Below are 22,909 nucleotides of genomic sequence, written 5' to 3'. Positions count from 1 at the left end.
CTCTCTCTCTCTCTCTCTCTCTCTCTCTCTCTCTCTCTCTCTCTCTCCCCACATGCACAAATATAATTATTTATGTTTTTTGTAAAATTTTGGCTACTAACAGTTAACACAACCATATGCATCTTGCAGATGGTGCAGGCCGGCTTAGATCAGCATGTCTTGTCCTGGAATCTTATGCTTCCAAGTCTCCTGGAAATTGAAGTTCCAAAGTGGTTTGATAGCGGTGAGGTGGATGCAAGTGTGCTTCCCGGTCATGAAAATATGTGTGAAATTTTGATAAGAATCCCTAGGAATCTGAAGGTTGAGAAAATAGGATTGGTTGTCTGTGTTGTTTTTGAAATTACAGAAGATCATTTTGACGACTATTATTTTGTGACGGTTGTGATTGATAAAAAACGGTATTTCAGTAAGCACTGCCATTTTGAAGCAAAAGCAACAGAGCCATCCGCTCATGATCATGTATTAGTGTGTCTGATATGTATTGCTTTCAAGGAGCTAGAGTTGGTGGATCGTGTGGTTCGAGTTATGTATCGTCGTCACTATGACGGGTTGCTCCTAAAAAGTTTCGGGGTCCACCTGGCTAATATGCAAGAGAATGATGGTGATCATGTAAGTGGTGAAATACTTGGCACAAGAAAGATATAGGGATGGCAATGCTAGCATTTCTGATTTTGAAAACATAGAAGGGGCAGCTGTGGCATCATTAGTATCAGATGACAGCTTTACCGGGGAAGTACACGATGATGAAGGGGAACCAGAACGGGAACTTCATCGTCCAACAAAAAGATTCAGGTGGCAATAATGCTATGATCATCCGTGACGGGGATGATTAATAGTTGGATTCCAGGTAATTAATATTTCAATACAACAAAAAATCTTAATTGGGTTGTGATAATATCTCACTGACCTGCTTTTTCTGCATTGTCATATTTTTTGAAGTCGATCTCGAAATACGACAGTGATGGCCAACGGCAGAGGCACCAATCTGGATTTATGTCATGGTCAACTCGATCGCGATCTTTCAACACGAACGATGCTGCTGGGTTTATAAAGTAATATCAGATGAACCACCTTTTGGGAATGGTGATTTTGGGGGAGGAATTGATATTAGCATGTTCGGGTTTGAGTATGATGGGGAGGAGGGTGAGGAGAATTTTAATGGGGATATTAGGGTGAGGGAGGATGGAGATCTGAGGTTTGTGTGTGAAGAAGTGGAGCAGAATGGTTCTAGTGTATGTTATGTGACATGGGTTACTTTAAACACTTGGTACAAACAGTTCTTACGTATTGTTTCATGTAATTGATTCCAGTAATATTGATCTAGGATTGATCTATTTATGGTTCTGCTTTTAGTTGAGATGAAGTTAAGATATTGGAGGATACCTAAGTTTAGAATGTCTTCTATTGCATTGAATTCACGTTTGTAGACAATTCAAGCTTGGTCATTTCAAATAGGCAACAATTGTAGACAAGACCAATTGTATTGAGATTATGACTTCTTCTTTTTTTATATTACATTTCTCTTAGTGAGATCTTGCTATGAAATATGCTTTCGTTAAGTATCTACTCAGAAGTCTATAAGATAGCAGCGAATAGTTAGATCGTTGAGTATCTACTCGAAAGCTTATGAAATAACAGCGACTAGTTAGATGGACGTCTGGACTGATACCGACCTATCTGACACTCAAGTTAGAATTTATAAGGAAAGCAAATGAAATTCAGTTGAGATGACCGAATCAGACCGTGAAGTTAATATATTCATTTCATTTTCCTATTGTATTTTTATGACATAATAATATCCGATGAAGTTTCAAAAATATTAATACTGTGGTAAAATTTCCACCGTCCGAGCTGTAAAGTACATTTAAAAGAGTAAAACTGGATGCTCTAGGGTAAAAGTTATTACAGCGCCAGTGAAATAGGTTGTTCACTGTGGAAGAGAAGCACAGAGACCTTCTCTCATCTCTCTACCATGGGTTCCCTTCAACCCTAAAATCCCAACTCTCTTCTCAAAATCTCAAATCCCTAATCCCCAAAGAGTACAAAAAATGCTAGGCGGGCTCTACGGCGACCTCCCTCCGCCGTCTTCGGCGGACGAGGACAACAAGCCCACCAACTCCACCGTCTGGTCCAGCACCACCAAAATGGCGCCGCAAACCCTCCGCAAGCCCTCTTCGATTTTCGCGGCACCGCAGACGATCCTCAAATCCCTGCCCAAGCCCAAGCCTACGGCGGCTAAAATCGCAGCGTCTCCGGTGGCCGCCGCGCCTGTGATTTACAGCGACGCGGTGCAGACGGCGTTGGTCGGCGTCACGTCGACGGTGCTGGAGGAGTACGATCCGGCCAGGCCGAACGACTACGAGGAGTACCGGAGGGAGAGGAAGAAGAAGGCGATGGAGGCCGAGGTGAGGAGGGAGCTCGATCGGCGGAGGATGGAGGAGGAGGAGAAGGAGAGGAGAGAGAGGGAGGAGAGAGAAGTTGAACGAGAAAGAGAAAGAGAGAGGGATAGAGATCGAGAAAGAGATGATTCAAGGCTGAACATTTCCGGCGAGGAAGCGTGGAGGAGAAGGGCGGCGATGAGTGGCTCTGCGGCGGTTCCGGTGGCTCCAAGGTCGCCGTCTCCGCCGAGCGATGCGGATGGTTTTATGATTGGGAAGTCGGAGAGCGGAGGACTGGGGGTGGGAGCTGGAGGGCAGATGACTGCGGCGCAGAGAATGATGGCGAAAATGGGGTGGAAGCAGGGGCAGGGGCTTGGGAAACTGGAGCAGGGGATTACTACTCCTTTGATGGCTAAGAAGACGGATAGGCGAGCCGGGGTGATTGTGAATGCAAGTGAAACAAAGCCGGAGAAGAAGGCCAAGGGTGTCAATCTCAATGGGCCGCCCACTCGGGTGCTGCTGCTCAGAAACATGGTATGTGTGTGGTTTACCGTTGATGGTGTATGCATTTGTTTGAAAAAATGGTAGTTTGTTCTTTGTGTGATGAACTGATGATGTGACTTACAGTAGCTTGAATTAGTAGAGTGTGCAATGTACCTTCGATTGTTGGCATGTTGCATTAGTGTTATTGTCAGATGAAAATGTGGATATGTCCTGGTTTTAGTTTGACTCTAAACAAGCCTAGAAATCTAGTATAGTACAGGCCAATGTGAATTCAAACCAGAAACTAAGAACTAGTTAAATCCAGTGTATTGCTTATTTCGTTGGGATAAATGGTATATGCATAGTTAGTTTCCACTTGGTTTAACTAAAGGTATAATAAGTTTTGTTTTTGAGCATTGAGTTGCTTCTATAAAAGCTAACATGTGTATTGAAGCTGAAGAAGTGAACAATTTACTACAGAGAACTTGTTAAAATGTACATGTTTCTAGTGTGTAAAATTTATATTTTCTTCATTTTATGCTTACAACTGACTATCTAGTATAGCATAGGAAAACATTACTTTATAAGTTTAACTGTTGAAAACATTACTTTACAATATGATCGATCAGATTGCTTTATTAAGTTAACTTAGTTGACTACCAGGGTTATGTCTATAAACTTTACAGAGGGCTGTATATGTTGCCTTGTACTCTAGGGATCATTGTCTACTGGGGGTTAGGTGTACTTGGTGGTTTGTAGAATCACATCTAGAACTGTAGTGTGGTTAGTTAGCTCTTAGGTGTTTTCATATGATCCAGCTTAAAGATCGTCCTAAAGGTTCTGAGATACTGTGGTGACTCGTGCTCTTGGTGCCTACATCCATAGCGCCTACATCTATCTAGTTTAGCATAGAAAATCATTATTCTATAAGTTCAAGTTTCTGACCCTAAATTGATCGATCAGATTGCTTTATTAAGTTAACTTAGTTGACTACCGGGGTTATGTCTATAAACTTTACAGAGGGCTGTTTATGTTGCCTTGTACTCTAGGGATCATTGTCTACTGCCTTGTACTCTAGGCGTACTTGTTGGTTTGTAGAATCACGTCTAGAACTATAGTGAGTTTAGTAGCTCTTAGATCTTTTCATATGATCCACTTGAGGATTGTCTTACAGGTTCTGATTCACTGTGGTGGACTCTTAGGTCCTTTCATAAGATCCACCTTAAAGACTATCCTAAAGGTTCTGAGATACTGTGGTGACTCCTGCTCTTAGTGCCTACATCCAAATTTATCATCTATAATTCTTCTTATTCATAATCTCAACCACTATTTCTATCTAGTATGCCATTAGTGTCCCTTAAATAAACCTCAAGTAAACCATCAGTACTGGATCAGAGTAGTCCTTAGATGTTTAGATAGTTGAGGATTAATTCTCCTTCACCTGAAAATGTCGTAAAGATTTGTACAGACTTTGTAAGTTCATCTTCCGTATAGAGTTTGACAATGTGTTCTCCCTGCAATTTCACTTTGAGAGAGACAACTTGCTAGAATATTCTTTGATTTTCAGGAAATTGATGAGTTTAATATTAGGAACTTACATAGTATTAAAAACAATCAGGCTAAAGAGGGAAAAAATAATCATGTCTCCGTGCTTGTTTTATTTGAATGCCTGATATAGAAAGGGGAAGCTGACATGATCTCCTTTGTTCTTGAAGGTGGGACCTGGTCAGGTGGATGACGAGTTAGAAGATGAAGTTGCATCAGAGTGTGCAAAGTATGGTACAGTGACCCGGGTGCTCATATTTGAGATAACAGAGCCAAATTTCCCGGTGGATGAAGCGGTAAGAATCTTTGTGCAGTTTGAGAGACCTGAAGAAACAACCAAAGCATTGGTTGACCTTGATGGTCGATACTTTGGAGGTAGAGTGGTCCGTGCCTCATTCTATGACGAGGAGCGGTTCGGTAACAATGAATTGGCTCCAATGCCAGGGGAAATCCCGGGTTTCACTTGAGTTACAAAATCCGTTTGCAATTTAGTTTTTCCTCATCTGTAAAGTTACTGAGAAATACAGGGTAGTCTTGGATTCACATTTCCATGATTAGAGTTAGAAAGCGTTACTTGCTGGCAGTCATGGCATCCAAACTTGCAGTCTATTTTTGTGAACATCAAGCTGATGGAAAACTATAAACTACATGAGGTGAAGTAAATGTCTTTACCAATCTTGTTGTGAAACTCTATTCTTTAGTCTCTGATCATAATGCATTTGTGACTGGATGCTGTTAGTTGTAAAAACTAGGAGATGTTGAAACAAATTTGATTGCATAAAGTGGGTTGTTCTACCACAGCATACTGCAACACTAGTTTGCATTTCAAACCAACTCTAAAATTTTGTGTAATTTATGTGTTTTAAGAGCGAGGTGAAGCAACAGGAGTGGTGTAGTTGGATGCCCTGGCCTCCTGCTGGTTTAGGTCACCTTCGGGCATGTTGGGCAAGGGTGAAATGGAGTGTGTGCCACTGCCACTGCTGTTAAATTCAGGGAGTCGAAGTGGCGAAGCTGTGGTCGAACATTCACCACCACCCATGACCACACTGCTGCTCGGTGTTGCTATTGCTGTGGCAATGCTTGCTTTGGAGATTCCACAAGCCGGACAGCAATTCACTACCTTCTCCCACATTTCACATAGCAATAGTACAAGTTAACAGAGTGATTTAAGAAGAGAAAGGGAATGAGAGTAAAAAGATTGAGGAGGTACATTGGAGCGGTAGGTGGTGCCATCAGGTTCCACAAGCCAGCCGGCGTCGTTAGCAAGATGGCGGAGGACCTCATTGATGTCGGCGCGAGGAGAGAGTTTGTAGCCACCATGTTTGCGCAAACCATGGAAGATCTTAGTGGTGATGGCCCTTCTCTGCCTCTCCCTCATCTTCGTCTTCTCTTTCTCACTTTCACTCCTCCCACTTCCACTGGTTCCCGCCATTTCCCACTGCTACTAGTGCTCTCTGGTCACTCTCTTCAACCTCCAATAATAAACGGAAATGGGAATGAAAAGTGTGAGCTTTCAGACAGAGCCTTGTAGGTTGGAGTTGGTGAGCATCGGATGGGTGGGAGAGAGCCACGCGGTAAAGAATAACCAATGGAGATGGCTGCAAACTGCATGCACTGTGTCTTCGTTTTGCATGATAGCGAGAGACTGAGAGACTACAAGAATAGGTGTGAAGAGTCAAAATTGCATGTCTCAAGTTTTTCCATATGCTGCTTAAGAACTTAGCAGGAGCTATAAACTTAAAACTAAAGTAATTAGTTTAGTTTGCAGAAGATCAATACAATACTTGCAAATTGAATTACTTCTCATTTTAATCTTCTTCTTTTTTTTATTTAATCTTCTTCTTGTTTTTTTATTTAAAATAAAGATTTCATTGAACTAATTGATTACAATCACTTACAATGACATCCCTTGTAAAGGTGGAGCAACAACAAACCGACTTTGGCTTTCTTGAAGGACCAAAGCATGATTTGCAGAGTACATGAGCTACTCTATTACATTGTCGATGCACATGCCTAACTTGAAATCCAGGATGTTGATGAAGGAAATCCTTAAACTCAGATACAAGTAGTCCCAAAAAAGTCTGCATCTTCTTGATATATAGCCTGCTGTAGAAGTAGGCAATCAGTTTCGAACACCACCTGCTGATATTGCAAGGCAGTAGCCATCGCATTCCAGATTGCCTTCCACAACTTACTGTTCGGATCCACAGGAGAGGGTGCCAACATTTAGCAATATCTCTCGCCATAAAATAAGCACTATTAGTAGCAGAGGATGAGTAGCGGACGTCCGCAATCGGCTTAAAGTGCGTACGTCCGTCCGTTCTCTACCCTCCGGCGCCGACGACGGCGCGCCTCCACCCCAGAACACTCCAGCAGCGTTCCAGACCACTTTCCCTCCCCGGCGAGTCCGTTCTTTTCCAGTTTTCCGACGAGATCACCCAAAACTTCAAACAAGATCAATCTCACCTGAAACTGGAAAAGAACGGACTAACCGGGGAGGGAAAGTGGTCGGGGACGCTGCTGGAGTATTCTGGGGTGGAGGCGCGCCGTCGTCGGCGCCGGAGGGTGAAGAACGGACGGTGCGGACGTCCGCTTCTCATCCTCTGTGCTATTAGTAGATATGTCCGTTTTATGATGCCATATTAGCTTATCAGTAGCATTTGTTCGACCCAAAGGTAAAAAATGGAATCAATAACCCAATGTTCTCATTCTAATCTTGATAAAAGAAGAAAAAAACAATACTTGCAAATTGGATTACTTCTCATTTCGGTCAAATCACCTACAGATATTGAAAAATCATCTGGGGAAGATCAAATTATTCACACAGATCCGCACCAACCAAAACGAAAAGTAATCGTTTACATAACTTGAATATGCTTTCTAATGTTACAGAACTTGACTATGCTTTATAATGCTCTGCGCTGGGCGTTCAGAAGAAAACTTGAATATGCTTTCTAACATCACAGAGGCATTTCAAGGTCTGGTCTTTGGTCATGCACTTCTTGTTTAGAGTCATCTGGAAATGCGTCTGGATAGGTAGCCAAAATTCTTGACTTCATGCTCCTATTGTCATATTACAAAAATCTGTGTCATTCCCTGGTAGATACGACAAGAATTTTCTGTCTAAAAGAAGAATATGACAAGAACACAACTATTTTGGAGGGTTGGTAGTATAGTAAAAGATGTAGATGGCTAAAAAATTAATAAACATTGTGTTTAGTGATGGCATAGTAATGAAGCACAAAAGGTTTAACATGGGGACAGGAAGCCAACAAAGAGCAAGGTCTGTGAGTTAAATAGAAACCTCGTCATCATTAAATGGATGGATGATGAAATGAAATCACTACCAAATTGAATATTAAACCCTGAAGGTAAATTTTGCAGAAACAAAAGTATGCCATGATACTCTAAGCCTTGATGCTGGAAATACATGTTAATGATAGTCATAAGTATCTAATATACAGCTTATCCTCATACTCACTCAGAACCTCAAATACACTGCAGATGAAATTCCTAGAACCAAACTGACCTTTTCTATGAAGCTGAGAAATCAGTAAATCACATGAATTCACAGGGCTCAGCCTGGTTTGTTCTTCTGTGCATATGTGTCTTTGTGACCTTTTAGTTTTGTGGGATGAGATATATTCTTAAATTTCTCCAATCGAATTGTAGTAAGTGGTACAACCTTAAGTTGTCAAACCCTTTTACCCTCTAGAATATGTACAAGCTAAAGAGCTTTTTTTTTTGTTTTTTGCAGATACGGCTGATAGGTTTTTATTCTATCCCTTTGTATCTTTGTTAAATAGTGTGCTTATATGTGGTAAGAAACTATACTAAAAATTCATATACGCATGCCAGAAAGAATATCCAGACTAGAAACCATCAAGAGCCAGAACAAGCAACAGTATAGCCAGATAGAAATTCACAAACACAGGTGAGTACTTTAAATAATAAGAGAAAGCGATGATCACACCTTAACTTCTGAAATATGTATTCAAGATCCGACTTCATAGACCGTAAAAGGCGTGTGTTTCTAGAGAAATCTCCAGAAACCTCAGCAAAGCAGTTCTCTGAAACTTCATTATAGTGTGACAGAACCGCATTGCCATCTTGCAACCTCCCCAATCTGCAATTATAGGAGGAAAGGAAATGTGTTACAGAAAATAAAAAAGGTTATCCAAAATGCAACAAAACAGGCAACCAGCAAGAGATCAACCACATATCATGTAATGTAGCAAGTACAGCAATTTCAATATAAGCCGACATCTTAACCCTGACAGACCGCATAGTGTTACTGCTACTATTGTAGTAAAAGTAATATGAAAAAGGAAGTCTCAACGGAAATACTTCCATCCAAGCTTCCTACAATGAAGTCAGACCGTACATACCTCAACTAGATAACTAAAATCTTACACCATCCATGGTAGCCTGTGCTAATTTTTCACAGATAATCCTCAAGAAAAGATGCAAATATTCAATCTTTTGCATTTCAGCATCTAACTATCAAAGTCCACCAGATTATAATCACAACAAGCAAGCAAACTGTGAATGCTAATCCAACTCCCTACCCTTTACATTCTGCATACAAGCAATCTAAGTACTCATGCAACTCATATTATTGCAAAATCAATCACTGCCCTCTCTATTTGATACCATTAATTAAAGGACTCATCTTCAATACACAAATACACAGTAATCACAATACTAAAAACAAAGCATCAATCAAGTTTCTTCCTTTTTCAACAGGAATTTACAAATACCCAATTGGGTGATATACCAAGATAGAATTACAGTGCACATTAGAGATTTAATAACCAATATAACCACAAAAACAAATAAAGATCCAAACTTTAAGCTCAGTAGGCAGAGAGAGAACAATACATGAGATGCTGCAGTTGTTTGAGGGAATCCAAATCGTGGGCATCAATTAGGGTTTTGAATTCATTGGAGACCTCCACTGATGCTTCCCTAATCGCTTCTTTCTCATTCTGCTGCTCCATTCTCGCGCTCTGCAACTATGGTGATCAGAAGAAACAAGAAGAAGAGTTGCAACAACTGGACTGGACCATTTAAAAAGCAAGGCCCAATTACTCTATAAGGCCCATTGAACGTGGAGTGAATGAAAAAAAGTTGAATGGATAAAAGGAAATCCGACCTACCGGATTCGAACCAGTGACCTAAGGATACCTGATGGTTGTACCAACTACAGTCCTCCGCTCTACCAACTGAGCTAAGGTCGGTTGTTGATACTTCCCGATAATCTAGCTATTTAACAGAGATGTGTTCGGACAAGATACACAGTTGGAAACAACAATTTTACTTGGTCTTTTGTTCATATTTTTGAACAAGTGAGTGTTTTTGAAGATTTCGTTTTCTATTTTCAAAGACTAAGACGATAGCTATCTATATATCAATCGATTTTCTTCCATAATTTTTTATGATATATATAGGGAGATAAATTTACGCTCTGTATTTTACAATTCACACTCCTACTTTTCTTTTTTGAGTAAGTTTTCATAAATAGACAAAACATATGTCACTAAAGACAAAATTTAAATTATCAAAAGAGGAAAGTGAGAGTGTAAGGAGTGTAAATTTCAGTTCCTTTTTTGAATAAGTAATAATTTGACATAGGTAATAGGTTGAGTGAATTGTTAAATAAACTTATGTACAAGTTTCACTAGAAGAATATATGCAAAATACATTTTTCATGTTTAAAAAGATAATAGAACCCTACACATCATAAAAGGTGAAGAAATAAAAGAGAAGCCACAGCAGTCCTATAAGTTGCTAACTGCTACAACTATGTACCACCTTATACACACAATTATACGTTGAAATTTATTGGGTATTAGTTGGGTACTAAATGCAAATGTCTGAAATTTGAACCCAAAAGAGCCAACTTGTTTCTTGCTTGGTCCAACACTAACCCTATTAAGATATGAAGGAAACAATCATGAACTCCACACTAGTTAATTAGTTCCCAAAATCCCCCAACCACATCCACAAAATCACCTTCCTCTTCAAAGTTCAAACAAACAAATATTACCAAGACCCAAAAACCTACCTCATGGTCCTCATCATCGTAATCCTTTCTAGCTACTGGTGCATAGTCTGCATCTTCTCCCCAATACAGCAAAACCCTCTTCACAGTCCCCTAAAACCCTTAAAATCCCTCCAAAACCCATCTCACAAAACAAGACATATTCAATTTCCCCCTAGTCATAACCCTAAACGGCTAAACCCAACGACTTGCAATTAAAGCACCCTGGAAGTCTCTCTCTCTCTCTCTCTCTCTCTCATGCTCTCAGATCATGATAGTCTAGTAATCCAACCTTGCCACCCTACCAAATCTTAAAGAGCTGCAAAAACCGAAAGATCCTAGATTTCTTTCACCCACAGAGGTCAGTCAATTAAGCAACAAAAACCTGACCCTAGGTACCATTAGGTATCCAGCAAAAGCTGGGGATCTTTGTAGTTTAATATCTCAATGCAGCTCCATTTTTAAAGTGATCTTTCTTGTTGTTGGAAGCAGTAAGCATTTTTTCAAGGCACGCTTGTGCAGAAAGGTCTGAGAGTCTCCAGCCATGCACCTGGAAATCAAACTGAAAAAACAATTCTGGGAGCGAGTCTCCATGCGAGGACAGTGACTTTAATTTACTCTCTGCACCAAAAGATAGAGAGATCATGTCAATAAATATTACTTTTTACTGGCTGAGGATACAAAATACGCAAAGTTAGATCAGCTTAGGATGGATAGCACGAGACTCAATTTTTTTTACAATGCCCCTTTCGCACTCACACAGTCACACATCCCCTTTAAGAAGACGCTGAAAAGGTAAAAGAGAGAGTTCCCTCCAGGGGGCAGGGTCCCCAACCCCATGTAACTGCTGTTTCCCAATATGACCTCCCATTGATGAATAACCATGATGTATGGGCATGGTTGAAGATGATGATGTATGGGCATGGTTGGCATGCATGATATACACCATTGTCATTGTCACGTGCATTGGTATGGTTCTGTATATAAATCCCTGCAGTAAAATTGAGTAAGATTATTGCTAACTACTGGAAATTCTTGTTGAAAGTGCTGATCACTTGCTGTAAATTGTAGTTCTAGAGAAATGATTCAAAGAAAGATGCGCTTAAACCAACATAAATAGACGATTTGAGCCAAAACAATGTTGAATATAAGTTTGTACTCGTTTCAATTATGTGACATAATATTGATCCAATCTTAACGTATGCTCTTTGATTTGAAGGCTCTATATATGGCTTAGAATTTTTAACCAACAATTGTGAAGAATACATCAAAATAGTAGCAATTAACTGGTAGCTAGTACGTACTGTTAAAGTGTTAATTTACCAATATAGATGTTACCCCCACACAAGTGTAATTACTCGCCTATGAAGTTAGTAAAAAGAAGGTGGAATAAATTGATTTGATGTTAGACGGATATTTCATATTTCCCAGATTTTAAACTTTGAATTGTGTAATGAAACACTGTATCCGGTAACGTGAAAAGCAGGCACGACTGGACATGACAAGACTGGGATGTGGGTACTTGGTTGATCCTCTTCCTCCCCCAATCAAATCAAATAATTTACACTTGTGGTAAATTTCCCCAATCCAAGCAAGCAGATCCAAAACCAGTAAGCCTTTATTTGGTCGTGTCCTTGATATCCCTTGTCAAATCACATGATAACAAGTTAATTAATTACCGTCTAGGGTTTACAGTAGTAGCTGCAGTCTTTTACTGTCTAGGTAGCAGTAGAATACAGCTGCAGAGAGAATAGGGTTAGCAACGTATACGTAGAGGAGGAGCAATAAAGCACAGCAGACTGGAGAGGGGTACACAGGCATGGGTTTTTAGGGCACGCCTTTTGATTGAAGGGGATGCAGACGTGGCTCGAACAGAGTTGATGGTGATCTGGGTGAGTGTTGAATGGGGCAATCTGTGTCGTCATCTTCCTTGACCATTTCTAGGGTTTCGATCAGGGTTCTGTGTGGTAGCCATTGGCATGGGTCTGAAGCTCTGTGAACTCTGCGAGCTTCTGTGAGTGAGAGAGAAAAGTTAAGTTAGAGAGTGACTGAGATTCTTTTTGGGTCCACTGATGGATCTGAATCCCCTCCTTTAACAAACAGAAATAACGATTCTGGTCCCCTTTTTTCAAATTATGGGACTCTGGTTTGGTTCTTGATCCTCGGAGTAATTGCTGCTGTGTTATCCCTCCAAGTTCATTTATTGCGTACTGCTCCATGGTAAATAGGTTTTCACTCCCAAGCTCTTGGTGTACGTTTGATGTGGAAATGAGTTATAGAATTGAATTACATCAAAATACACAATTACATCTTGTATAGACGGCAAGGATGCAAGTATACGATGTAATTTTAACCGTAATTTACTTAATATAAAACGATAGGATAAAAGACCTAATTAATGATACACTAAACTAACAAAACTCAACGGCATCTTGAAATTTAGGAAGTAAAATGCAAAGACCAAAGTTTAAGGAGGGTATCATTGCGATCAGAAATCATCATTGTACATCTGGTGAGTACTTGGTACTGTTTCATTGTTTTCTTGGTATTGTACGCATGTAGCGTTTGGACTGTTACTAAATACCAAACAGGATTTTGGATTTCTGAATGGTATTTTGATTTTACATGTATTATGATCCATGATTCATGCAGCTGGGATAAGTCAAACGACTGGGACCTTATGACTTCACTTGAAGCCACGCCCACATGATCACTACCCCCAGAATCCATCAGGTGACGTCTACTATTTTTCTGGAAAGGATTTTCAAATCCCATCGAGTCCTGGACTGGGAAATTTTACAAATCCAAATTTTACTACAAACAGTTGAACTGCTGGCTGGTGTGGTTAAAGATCAGACCCTTCACATTTATTTCTAGTTGGGTATAGCTGTTTTCATTGTTCAACTGAAATGAGTAACAAGTTCCTCCAATGGTTTTAAAATTTGTTTCAAGCTAATAATAGGTAGTCATGATCAAACTTTCTCCACCAGTTTGGAAATCCATCTGGTTCGAGTCAAACTCAGTTCAGAATATATCACTGTGTGATCAGCTTGGCTCCATATATCATCATGATTCTGAGGTTTCATAGATTTGGGAGGTCTTTTCATTTATTGAACAGACAAGTGCAAGCTGATTGTTTGGCCTTGCACTTTATGATGGAGCCTAGCTAATAGGTAAGGGCACTGTCTCTCCATTTGTCCTTGCTTTAATGCCTTCATGAAACTTTTGTCCTCCTCCCCCTATAGAGATAAGAGTTGCAGAAATGCAGCAGACTGCTGGGGTTTTATGCCAAAGTAATGGCTTCTACTGCTTGGAAAATGACTTGTCAGCAGACCTATCTGAAACCATTTAGAGTAGTGTATTGATTTGCTGTGGATTTTAATTAGCTGATTGCTGTGGATTTTTGATTAGGGAACCCTACAAAAGGTTAAATTCAAACAATGGCTAGTAGAGAACTACTGTAAAACTAGGTCAGGTTCCATCCAATGTAGTTTTTTTTTTTTTTTTTTTTTTTTTTTCTGGTAATGAGAGTTGAAAGGCATGAAGTGGATTGCAGTAATATGATGCCACAAGATATGATGCCACAAGTAGACTGCAATTGCATACTAACCATACTCGTTGATTCAGCCAAATTATAAGCATCCATAGTGGAGACTTGAGAGTCTCCATGAAATTCTGCTGCTACTGGCTACATTAAGATAAATGTCTAGGGCAGTCTTGAAAGTAACTACATAACTTAATTAATAGATAGCTTAAGTATTATTGGGAATCTATTATCCCCATCACACAAAAGACCAGTTTGTGAACATGAGTGCCAGGCAATGGTTGGAATCTTCATCGTTAACAACTTTCCACGCAACAGCCTGCTCATAAGATACTGGCCTGCCCATGCTAGAAGCACACATACCAGCTGGCAGAAACGCAAAGCCCTGAAAGATCCAGAAAACTTGGTTAGAAATTGAGTGCAAAGTTGCTCTATAAGAAATCAATACAACATAAGAGAAAGCAAACATATTTGGGATCATGCGCATGTGTCCACTCTAAGCATAATAGCTAATCCAACTAGTACAGTAGGTAGGCGGCATTACCTGGAGCATGATTTTGGAGAACTCCGAGCAGAGAACTTTCCGTCCAGCTTCATCCAGAATCTTGTCAAGCATGATGTCTTGGAGGGCCACAAGAGTTGTTTCAAGCATGTCAAGGCCTGCCTGGTTTGCAAAAGTGAACACCGGAGATGCCTGCAATATAATTTAACAACCATGTTGAGTATGTACTAACATGTACTTCTATAAGTTGGCTTAACCTGAAAAGAATGCAGGAACATACATTTGTCTTCACAGAGCAACACATGATTGCATCAGGATGATTCCAAAGCTGCTTCAGAACAGCATCACCAGATGGGGACTCGAGTCGAAAGATCTCTGCCCCAGTGTGGATCCTGAAAAGTAATTACCAAATGTTCAGTGAACAGCAATTATCACTGGTAAGATATGGATCATGGTGCTCATTTGAGAGTTGTACCTGTAGCTCTGAAAAATCCAGCGTGCCAAAGTTTGAGCCTCAGGAGAGCCAGGAAGGGCTTTTGGTCCTATTTGGGAGCTGAGACGGGAAGGGGCAATAGCCATAGCTACCCTTTGAACAGAGCTAACAACACCGCGCACATACTGGCGAGCCATAGCTGCTACACTGTCGCGCATGTGATTCTCAAAGGTAAATTGGAAGGCTATGGTCAGAACTGACCTAAGGTTGTAACTATTTGCATCACCCTCATTAACTCGACGAGCACTGCTGGCTCCTACTTCAAGTGTAGAGGCTAAATCCAATGTCCGATTTGTAGCTGGTCCGTCCTGGAACATAGAAAAAAGATGAATCAATTATAATCACAGCAGATGGATACACAAAATACTGTGAGATCAGTAAGAGAGATGTTACTGAACTGTTTTGGCATCCAATGGTATGACATGAAAACCAGATGGCAACAGAGGAGCGTCATCGGCAAATGATTCATCTATAGGTGCAAACACAAGCTGAGCACAGGAACCAACTGCATTTTCATCAACCCCGCTGCACATCTGCCTCAGTATTTATCAGGAAATTGTGTTAATAAGAAAATCTGTGATGATAAACATACTGAACTTCCATATCTGGGAATGCATACATTTATACATGAGTCAGTAACACTAACCTGTAATAAGAACATATCTCGTGCCAAAGCAACATCTTCAGGAGAGTAAGCATGACCCTCTAGCCGAACAACCTCTAAGAACTGCACAAGAGTGAGCAATAGACATTTTAGTACCAGAATAATATACAAGTTTGATCTAGAACTCGGGAATGATTGAAATAAGTTTTGCCATTACCTCCTCATTCTCCACAGTGGGCGCAAGAGGTAGAATGACCTGGCTGCTTGGGAAGCCACCTGGTCTTGCACAAGGAACTGCGTAAGGGCTAGCTTTAAGACATGCAGCAGAGTATGCATCAACCCCATAGTCAGCCCACTCTGATCGGTGCTCCCTCAGAAAACGAACAAGCAGAGCAGGAGGAACACTCTGCACACCCCAATGAACAGTCATAAGGCAATCATCCGTGCAATCAGACATAAATATTACAATGAATTCGTACCCAGGTAATGCAATCAACTTTCACATGCCATACCTGCAGCAACATTGATGCCTTGGCACACAGCACCCCTCCTCCAAAAGATGGAAAAATTGATGTGTTATACTGTGAACCAAGAAACTTGTTTGGAGATGAGTTTATGGCAATAGTCACATCCTCCGCACCATCACTACCCAAAAGGGACCAACCATCATCCGCAAACCCGTTAACAGCATCATTGAAACCTCTGTAGCCCATATTCCAAAAATTCTCAGTAACATTATTATAAAAGTAGATGAAGAGTAATGAGTGAGGGAAGAGAATTGACTTTCCGGGTGGTTTACCTGCAGAGCCTTTGACTAAAAGTTCTCAATACAGCAGGCTGGCGACCCCCAGCATATTGAATTTCTCCAGTGGCCTCTTGAGCTATCTGCCTTATGTGACGCAGGGCCTGAACAATAAAATTACGCAAATTAATTGTGAACGAGGAGGAAGAATAGACCAGAGTGTAATCGACTTTACTGACTTATGCATGTAACACTTACTGCAACAGTCATTTTTTGAGCAATAATTTTGGATGATTCATAAAGTGACCTCAGAACTTCAGGAACGCTCCAGGCCTAGACATATAGAATGGCACTCAATAAGGCAATTAAATAGACTAAAGGTTTGAAGGGACAAGTGCTAAACAGATATTCTCTCACATCTAAATCGACATGATCGACGATGTGAATAATGGAGCCACCACCCTCACACGGTCGGATAAGAAAGCCACTAGGAAGCATCTCGGCTCTCACAAAACTTGGAGATGGGGTCCCTGTTGGGCCACCAGTAGAAGAAGTCAATGACCTCTCGCAGACCTGTAAATGGAATATCGAAATGGTAAGATGCAACATAACCCCATTCAACTCCATAGATTTTAAATCGAGGTAAGTAAGATCAATTTTTATGTATATTTCACCATCTTAGAATACAAAGAATAAAGTTATTGAATTACCACAAGACTACCATCTTCCAGTGTTGTAGTATATCTTAGCGTCCAAAAGTCACGAGCTGCAGCTAATGTTGTCGGAGCATAAATCTGGTAAAGAAGATGTATCGATTAAGAAAATTAAGCATTATGCATTTTAAAAGAATTCAAGTTGATGAAACATGCATTCAAAAAGCACCAATTCACAAAATCAAACCTGCATGTATAAGAGCTCAATTGTTCCACCATTCCCAGCAGGAATTATACTCAGTACATCAAGGCAACGGCAATCCCGAAACCACGATGGACGATCTTTGAGAATTTCCGCGACCTACAATAAGAAAATAAACAACAGAAGCATGAGAAAGTGTTTTAAGTGCTAAACATATGTACATGTAACGAGGACAAATGAGGATCTGTACCTTTGTGGGCTCAAGGCTCACAAGACCGCAAGCTCGTGCTGCTACCCCACTGGTGTTGCGGGAAACAGCAACGATTCCAATAGAATCCGGACCAGGCTGAAAATTATTACTGGTATAGTTAGATATAGAAGGTGATATAAAAGTAACTGACAATGCAATTCAGTAGTGGATGTATGTATTTCTGCATGTTGATTGAATCAAGATAAATTACCTTCATCCCAATCATCTGGACCCAGTCAACAGCAGTTCCAGTAGCCTTGGAAAGGAACTCTGCCAAGGTCTCCTCCGCAATTGCTAGAAGACTGAAATAAAAAAATAAGAAGTTATTCATGATACTATATCATAAACCAACTAGATGCAACTGATTTATCCAAGGACACATTTACTTACCCAGCTGGGTTGTTAGCATCCCTTTGAGGATGCTGGGGAGTTGGGTTGTGCTGTTGTTGGTGCTGACCATTCATGACCACAGACTCACAGCTAGTGTCTGTGGTCGTTCCAGATGCCTGCTTGCAATAGGAAAAGAAAAATTAGAATGTGTCTTCATTAACATCAATACATCATTGGAATGTATATCCACTTTTAACACAGCAGAGCCTATGAAGGTATTAAACCTTGGTAAGAGATTCTGAAGAACCAGTTTAGAGATATAGGTACGGAATCTAAGGAAGCAAGTACAAATGTAAAACCAGGAGAATCAGAAAAGCTTTATATGTGCCAGAACACAGAATTATGGTCTATCTACAACTCAAAAAGACTGATTAAAGGTGAAAGGGAATTACACTATGCAGTTTATTTTTCATGAATCCATTCTCATAAACCAAATGAGAGACTTGCTTCTGTAAGCGGTCATTTTCTTCCATTAACAGCTTATTCATGGCAGACAGCTTTCTATTCACTGTTGTGAGTCGAGACGATTCCTTCCTCTGCTTTTCGCGACATCTATTACAGTAAGAAAAAGATGAGAAAATGCAAAGTTACACTAGTTCCAGTTGATGGTATAAAATTACACCAGCAGCTGATTAAATTAAGATAATGCAAATTATGTTAACAGTGACAAAAGATGATAAATAATAAACTGCATAATACAAAAATCTTGAAATGCTGAAAATTCTCATTTGTTTAATTCCACGTATCACAGCAAGTTGTCATCAAACACAGGTTAACATTAAAAGCATCCAGAGTAGTACAGATTTCAGACTAGGGTTACTGCATTCCCATTAATTCATGGGACCAGTATTACTAAGCCATAGAATCCAGTTTTGATAGTTTAAAGAATTGTGTACTAGATTGAAGGTGTTGAAGACAACAACAACTTGGAAAACAGTGAGACATAGAAAGAACCACAGAAAATGAATAAGAATCCAAAAAAGTGAACTGAGAAGTCATTATCCTTCATTAAAAACCCAAAAGACGCAAAAGCAATATTTACATTCAACCACACCTTTCTGGGTTTCTACAAAGATCAAAAAGAAAACCCAAGAACCGGTAGGAATTTCTGCTTGCATTTGGGAAAACAGAAACTAAAACAGAGACGCCCATAAATCAAATGTAACAAAATAAGAAAAGGATTTTAAATCAACTGTCCTTTTCCTTCAAAATTTACAGAAAACCCGTTTGCAGAAGAAAATTGTCATCTATCTAAAAACAAACAAACAAGCCCAAATAAATAAAAATGGAAGAGAAAGAACAAACTCCAAGTCCAACCTAAATTTCCATAAAAGGAAATTAAATTTTTACAGAGATGCAAATTAAAGAGAACCTTTCAAAAACAAAAGAGAAGCTTTAGATTTGCATTATTAAATAACAAAAAGTTGTCTTTTTCTCTTCAAAGAAACTCTGCTTTAGTCTGCTTCTGCAAACGGTTAAGAACCTGTTCTAAAACCAAACCACATTTCCTCTTCAGTTGAAACCACAAAAACCAACTTATCTCTTGAAAAACAGAAGGAAAAAAAAATCTGAGTATGAGATCCATATAAGCAAATAATAGTAAAATAAAAGAAAACCAAGAACAAGAAACAGAGCAAATCACATAAAAATGAGGTCATTTTAAAACAACTCCAACGAGATTAAACAAAATGGTGTACAAATGCTTCTGATTTGTTGATACCTTCGATTCTGGAACCAGACTTTGATCTGTTTGGGCTCAATGTTAGAAAGAATAGGACACTCCCTAATGAGCTGCTGCCTTCTCAAAGAACTAGGCTTTGGGCATTCAGAGTAGACCCTCTCCAAGGCCTCAACTTGCTCTGGTGTGTACCTCACATACTTGCTTGAATCCATTTGATTGTTGTTGTGTTTTTCTTTGTGCATAACAAGTGCCATGCAAATTGAACCAAACCCAGATGGAAAAACAGAGACCCAGAGTGTTTTTGAGCTAGTTAAAAAGGGCCAGAGGGCTCACTGTTTAGGACAGAAAAACAATGGGTGAAGAAAGAAAGGTGCTTTGCTTTTGTGAGAGTTAAGCTAAGGCTAGGAATAGCTGGTGTTGTTCGTCTTCTTCTTCTCTGTTGGGCAGGCTCTCTCAACCAAGAGAGCCTCCTCTATCCTTCATCAGACGACTCAATGATCTCTCTAGCTAGCTTTACTCTCTCTTTCTCTCAAAAGACAACTATGAAACGAGAGAAATGTGGGAAGGGTGTACTAAAGGCTTCTGCTTTGCTAGTTAAGCTCTGCTTAGCTCTCAAACAGAAGTTGTTGGCTTATGGTTTTGTTCCTCCACAGACTCAAATCTCGAGAATGTGAACAAGAAAAGAAAAGAAAAAACAAAGAGAACCCACAGAAAGAAATAGAGAGAGGCCAAGAGGAAGAGAGAATGTGTTTTGTGTTTGGTGTTTGTTGTTGTTGTGGTGAGTTGGACAGAGAGAGCAAGCAGAAGAAAACAAAGAGCCAAATGAAAATCTTTAATAAACTCTCTCTCCTCTTTTTTCACTCTTTGGGTTTTTCACTCACCCATGCCCACCAATAAATAATCAAAAAGATGCAAACTTTCATATAATAAATCTTTTCTTAATTAATTTTCTGATAACCTCAAGAACTGTGTCTGATGTGAGGTTTAAGAGAGAAAAAGGAAAAAGGAAAAAGAATAAAACCAAAAGAGGGGAGGAGAGCCAAGAGGGGGATCGAGCTTGATATGATACGATGTGAGCCTGGTCGAGTTTTGCAGGGCAGGTCGTGTCTGGGAGAGACCCGAAGCCCTGACACTGTTATTCAAACACCAAAAACCAGACCAGCCAGCCAGCAACGTTTTCCTTTACATCTTTTCTCGTTAAAAGTTTTGATTTGATATTAGGTTTTTAATGTTTTGTGCGCCTAATCCTTCCGCCTCTCTCTCTCCGGTCAAGTCAAAATAGCTGGCTTTGGGAGCTGGATTAAGCTTTGCAGATCTTGAACTGTGTTTTCATGGAGTGTAACGGGAAGGTGAAACCGTGACACTGACGCTTTTGGGCTTCTTTCGATTTTCCCAGTAGGGATTAGTGTGTTTCTGATTGATCTGCATGGATACATATGGGTATGTATGTATGTAGTTGTATATATCATCAGTATCATTGTGTATATATGGTATGTAATGATGGATGTATGAGGTAGGCATGAGAGGAGAAGAGAGACAGTGTGGGGCAGTGGGGTTCACGCATGCAAGGCAGAGAGGATATCAGAAAATGGGGCAGTGTACCCTGTAACGCTTTCAATGGCTGACCGGGTGCGTGGGTGGCCAGGATGGGTGTGACCCGGGAACCCGCAACCCGGAATTGATGATACTAGCTAGGGTTTTCAGTTTTGCCAAGAGTCTTGATTCATGTTACTTGGTCTTGGCGTTCTCAAAAAAAAAAAAAATTTTACTTGGTCTTGGGGTTAACTTGACTGTTGATTCATGACAAGAACGATGTGGTTGACATTGCCGTCGTATGAATCTACAAAATATGTGTATTCATCCTATGATATTACCGGTGTATCAATTCACTAAAATATTGTTGTTGTGTCAAAATAAAATGTGCGATGATAAAGATTTAGCCCTTAAATTATATGTTTATTTTTTAAAGTTTAAGGGTTGTTTCGAAATGAATATATCAAAAAGTAGTGAGTGATCGATCACCCTAAATAATTGCTTTAACATTGCTGCCAGATGAATAACTAGTGTACTGGCTGAAGTTGATCTGCTAAAACAATATCTATAGTTCTATACATGATTCTGTTATCATATAATCATATATATGGATGATGAAAACTTCCATTTATATAGAGACAGCCACAGATGGATAGCAGAAATCAAAGAAGATTGGATCTTTCTTCACAGGTGGTTTCAGATCACTTGGGAAAATTGATAGGTCTGCATCGGTTGAGATCCTCAATTATATTTCATGGAGTCGCTACATCTTTGTCGCATAACTCGTGATAGTGGCCAAAATGCCAAACCATCTAGACAACTTAATTTTGTTGAATAAATGATCGATCGAGTTTTGGATTGTTCTTCTTGGTGTTGTTGTTGGTGGTGGAAAAGGTGGGATCGAGGGGACAGGAAAGAAGACAACATGCATTTGAACAGTGCCATACGAAATCATTGATATAAACCTATAACATATATACTCGATTCTAAAATCGGGTGTGACTTTGAAATTATTTATACAAAAGTATATATATGAAGTTCATGCATGTTTATACAGTTAAACTAAGTATCGTGAGCCCTATCGTGATTATCAGCTTCTCAATAAGAGTTTGAACAATTCTTTATTTGTTTGTGTTTCTGATATATGGAATAATCTTCAATGATGCTAGTGCATGAATACAATTAAAGCTAATAGATACACCTTAAATTACAGTTAAGAAGCTCAAGAAACATTAAGGACTCAGAACCACTGATTAATTTTTGAGTACCAAGAAAGTGGTAATTGTCTCTAATTCAATAGAACAAGTGATTAGTAACTGTAGCTAGCTATACATAGATTATTAGCCTACATATATAAATATACAGAGGAAATATAATTATGCCTAATATTCATATGATTATGTCATACAATCTCATGTGCATTGTCATCATCAACTATTCAGCTTCATGCTTATAAAATGCATGCCAGGTGGTATGAACAAATGTACTGGGGCTTGAGTCCACATAATTTTCTGGGTTCATTGCAATTGACATGCTTGCTGAATATATAGAATCTAATTAACAAATAAGAACTGTTAATTTTACTTGAATATATTTTCGTTTCAAGTTTCAAACTGGAAAGATAGAATGCAAACCCTAAAATCCACTTTTGTGGGTGAAGTAAGGTCTACAAGCAGCACCAACCAACCAGCTGAGCTAGCTGCAGCACCAGCATTCACTTTTATGGTGCCAATTGAGAGTGTTTCCCACAAATATTTATGCCTTCACTGGGAAGAATCCAAGAGAGTGAGAAAGAGAGAAAGAGCAAACAAAAGAGAGAAGAAGATGATGGAGTAGAAAAGCAATTGACTTTACATTTCACAGGTT

General features: G+C 39.6%; 5 protein-coding genes and 1 non-coding gene across 6 annotated transcripts in view; 2 read left to right on the top strand and 4 right to left on the bottom strand.

The window, feature by feature from the left end:
- The window catches only part of LOC101296554 (protein lap4-like), a 2,544-nt gene extending 1,359 nt beyond the window's left edge, over positions 1-1,185 (top strand). Inside the window, exons 2-3 of the mRNA XM_004295559.1 lie at positions 130-847; positions 940-1,185. Of these exons, the coding sequence (XP_004295607.1) occupies positions 130-645 (516 nt within the window). The 3' untranslated portion in view covers positions 646-847; positions 940-1,185. The remainder of the gene's footprint in view (positions 1-129; positions 848-939) is intronic.
- A 779-nt stretch (positions 1,186-1,964) lies between these two features.
- Positions 1,965-5,226, top strand: LOC101309914 (DNA-damage-repair/toleration protein DRT111, chloroplastic-like). Its single transcript, XM_004293943.1, has 2 exons — positions 1,965-2,912; positions 4,577-5,226. The coding sequence occupies exons 1-2, from the start codon at positions 2,049-2,051 to the stop codon at positions 4,871-4,873; spliced, it is 1,161 nt and encodes a 386-aa protein (XP_004293991.1). The 5' UTR covers positions 1,965-2,048; the 3' UTR covers positions 4,874-5,226.
- Positions 5,227-5,268: 42 nt separating this feature from the next.
- On the bottom strand, positions 5,269-5,838 carry LOC101296272 (BES1/BZR1 homolog protein 1-like). The gene is made up of 2 exons (XM_004295558.1): positions 5,617-5,838; positions 5,269-5,526 (listed from the first exon to the last, which is right to left on the bottom strand). The coding sequence occupies exons 1-2, from the start codon at positions 5,836-5,838 to the stop codon at positions 5,269-5,271; spliced, it is 480 nt and encodes a 159-aa protein (XP_004295606.1).
- Positions 5,839-7,136: 1,298 nt separating this feature from the next.
- On the bottom strand, positions 7,137-9,450 carry LOC101309620. Its single transcript, XM_004293942.1, has 3 exons — positions 9,288-9,450; positions 8,380-8,532; positions 7,137-7,469 (listed from the first exon to the last, which is right to left on the bottom strand). The coding sequence occupies exons 1-3, from the start codon at positions 9,404-9,406 to the stop codon at positions 7,367-7,369; spliced, it is 375 nt and encodes a 124-aa protein (XP_004293990.1). The 5' UTR covers positions 9,407-9,450; the 3' UTR covers positions 7,137-7,366.
- A 105-nt stretch (positions 9,451-9,555) lies between these two features.
- Positions 9,556-9,646, bottom strand: TRNAY-GUA. The gene is given in 2 exon segments: positions 9,556-9,591; positions 9,610-9,646. It is a non-coding gene; the product is annotated as a tRNA-Tyr (tRNA).
- A 4,540-nt stretch (positions 9,647-14,186) lies between these two features.
- LOC101309330 (homeobox-leucine zipper protein HOX32-like) lies at positions 14,187-19,912 on the bottom strand. Its single transcript, XM_004293941.1, has 18 exons — positions 19,550-19,912; positions 18,222-18,381; positions 17,830-17,945; positions 17,651-17,741; positions 17,440-17,535; positions 17,235-17,348; positions 17,045-17,128; positions 16,752-16,907; positions 16,593-16,667; positions 16,392-16,498; positions 16,105-16,294; positions 15,810-15,998; positions 15,635-15,715; positions 15,387-15,521; positions 14,971-15,296; positions 14,776-14,887; positions 14,538-14,687; positions 14,187-14,378 (listed from the first exon to the last, which is right to left on the bottom strand). Exons 1-18 carry the CDS (start codon positions 19,762-19,764, stop codon positions 14,232-14,234), a joined length of 2,544 nt encoding a protein of 847 aa, XP_004293989.1. The 5' UTR covers positions 19,765-19,912; the 3' UTR covers positions 14,187-14,231.
- Positions 19,913-22,909: the final 2,997 nt, after the last annotated feature.

This window comes from Fragaria vesca, linkage group LG3 (assembly GCF_000184155.1).
Source record: "Fragaria vesca subsp. vesca linkage group LG3, FraVesHawaii_1.0, whole genome shotgun sequence".
Lineage (NCBI taxonomy): Eukaryota > Viridiplantae > Streptophyta > Magnoliopsida > Rosales > Rosaceae > Fragaria > Fragaria vesca.
The sequence above is the reverse complement of the archived record's forward strand: the minus strand, read 5'-3'. Positions and strand labels throughout refer to the sequence as shown.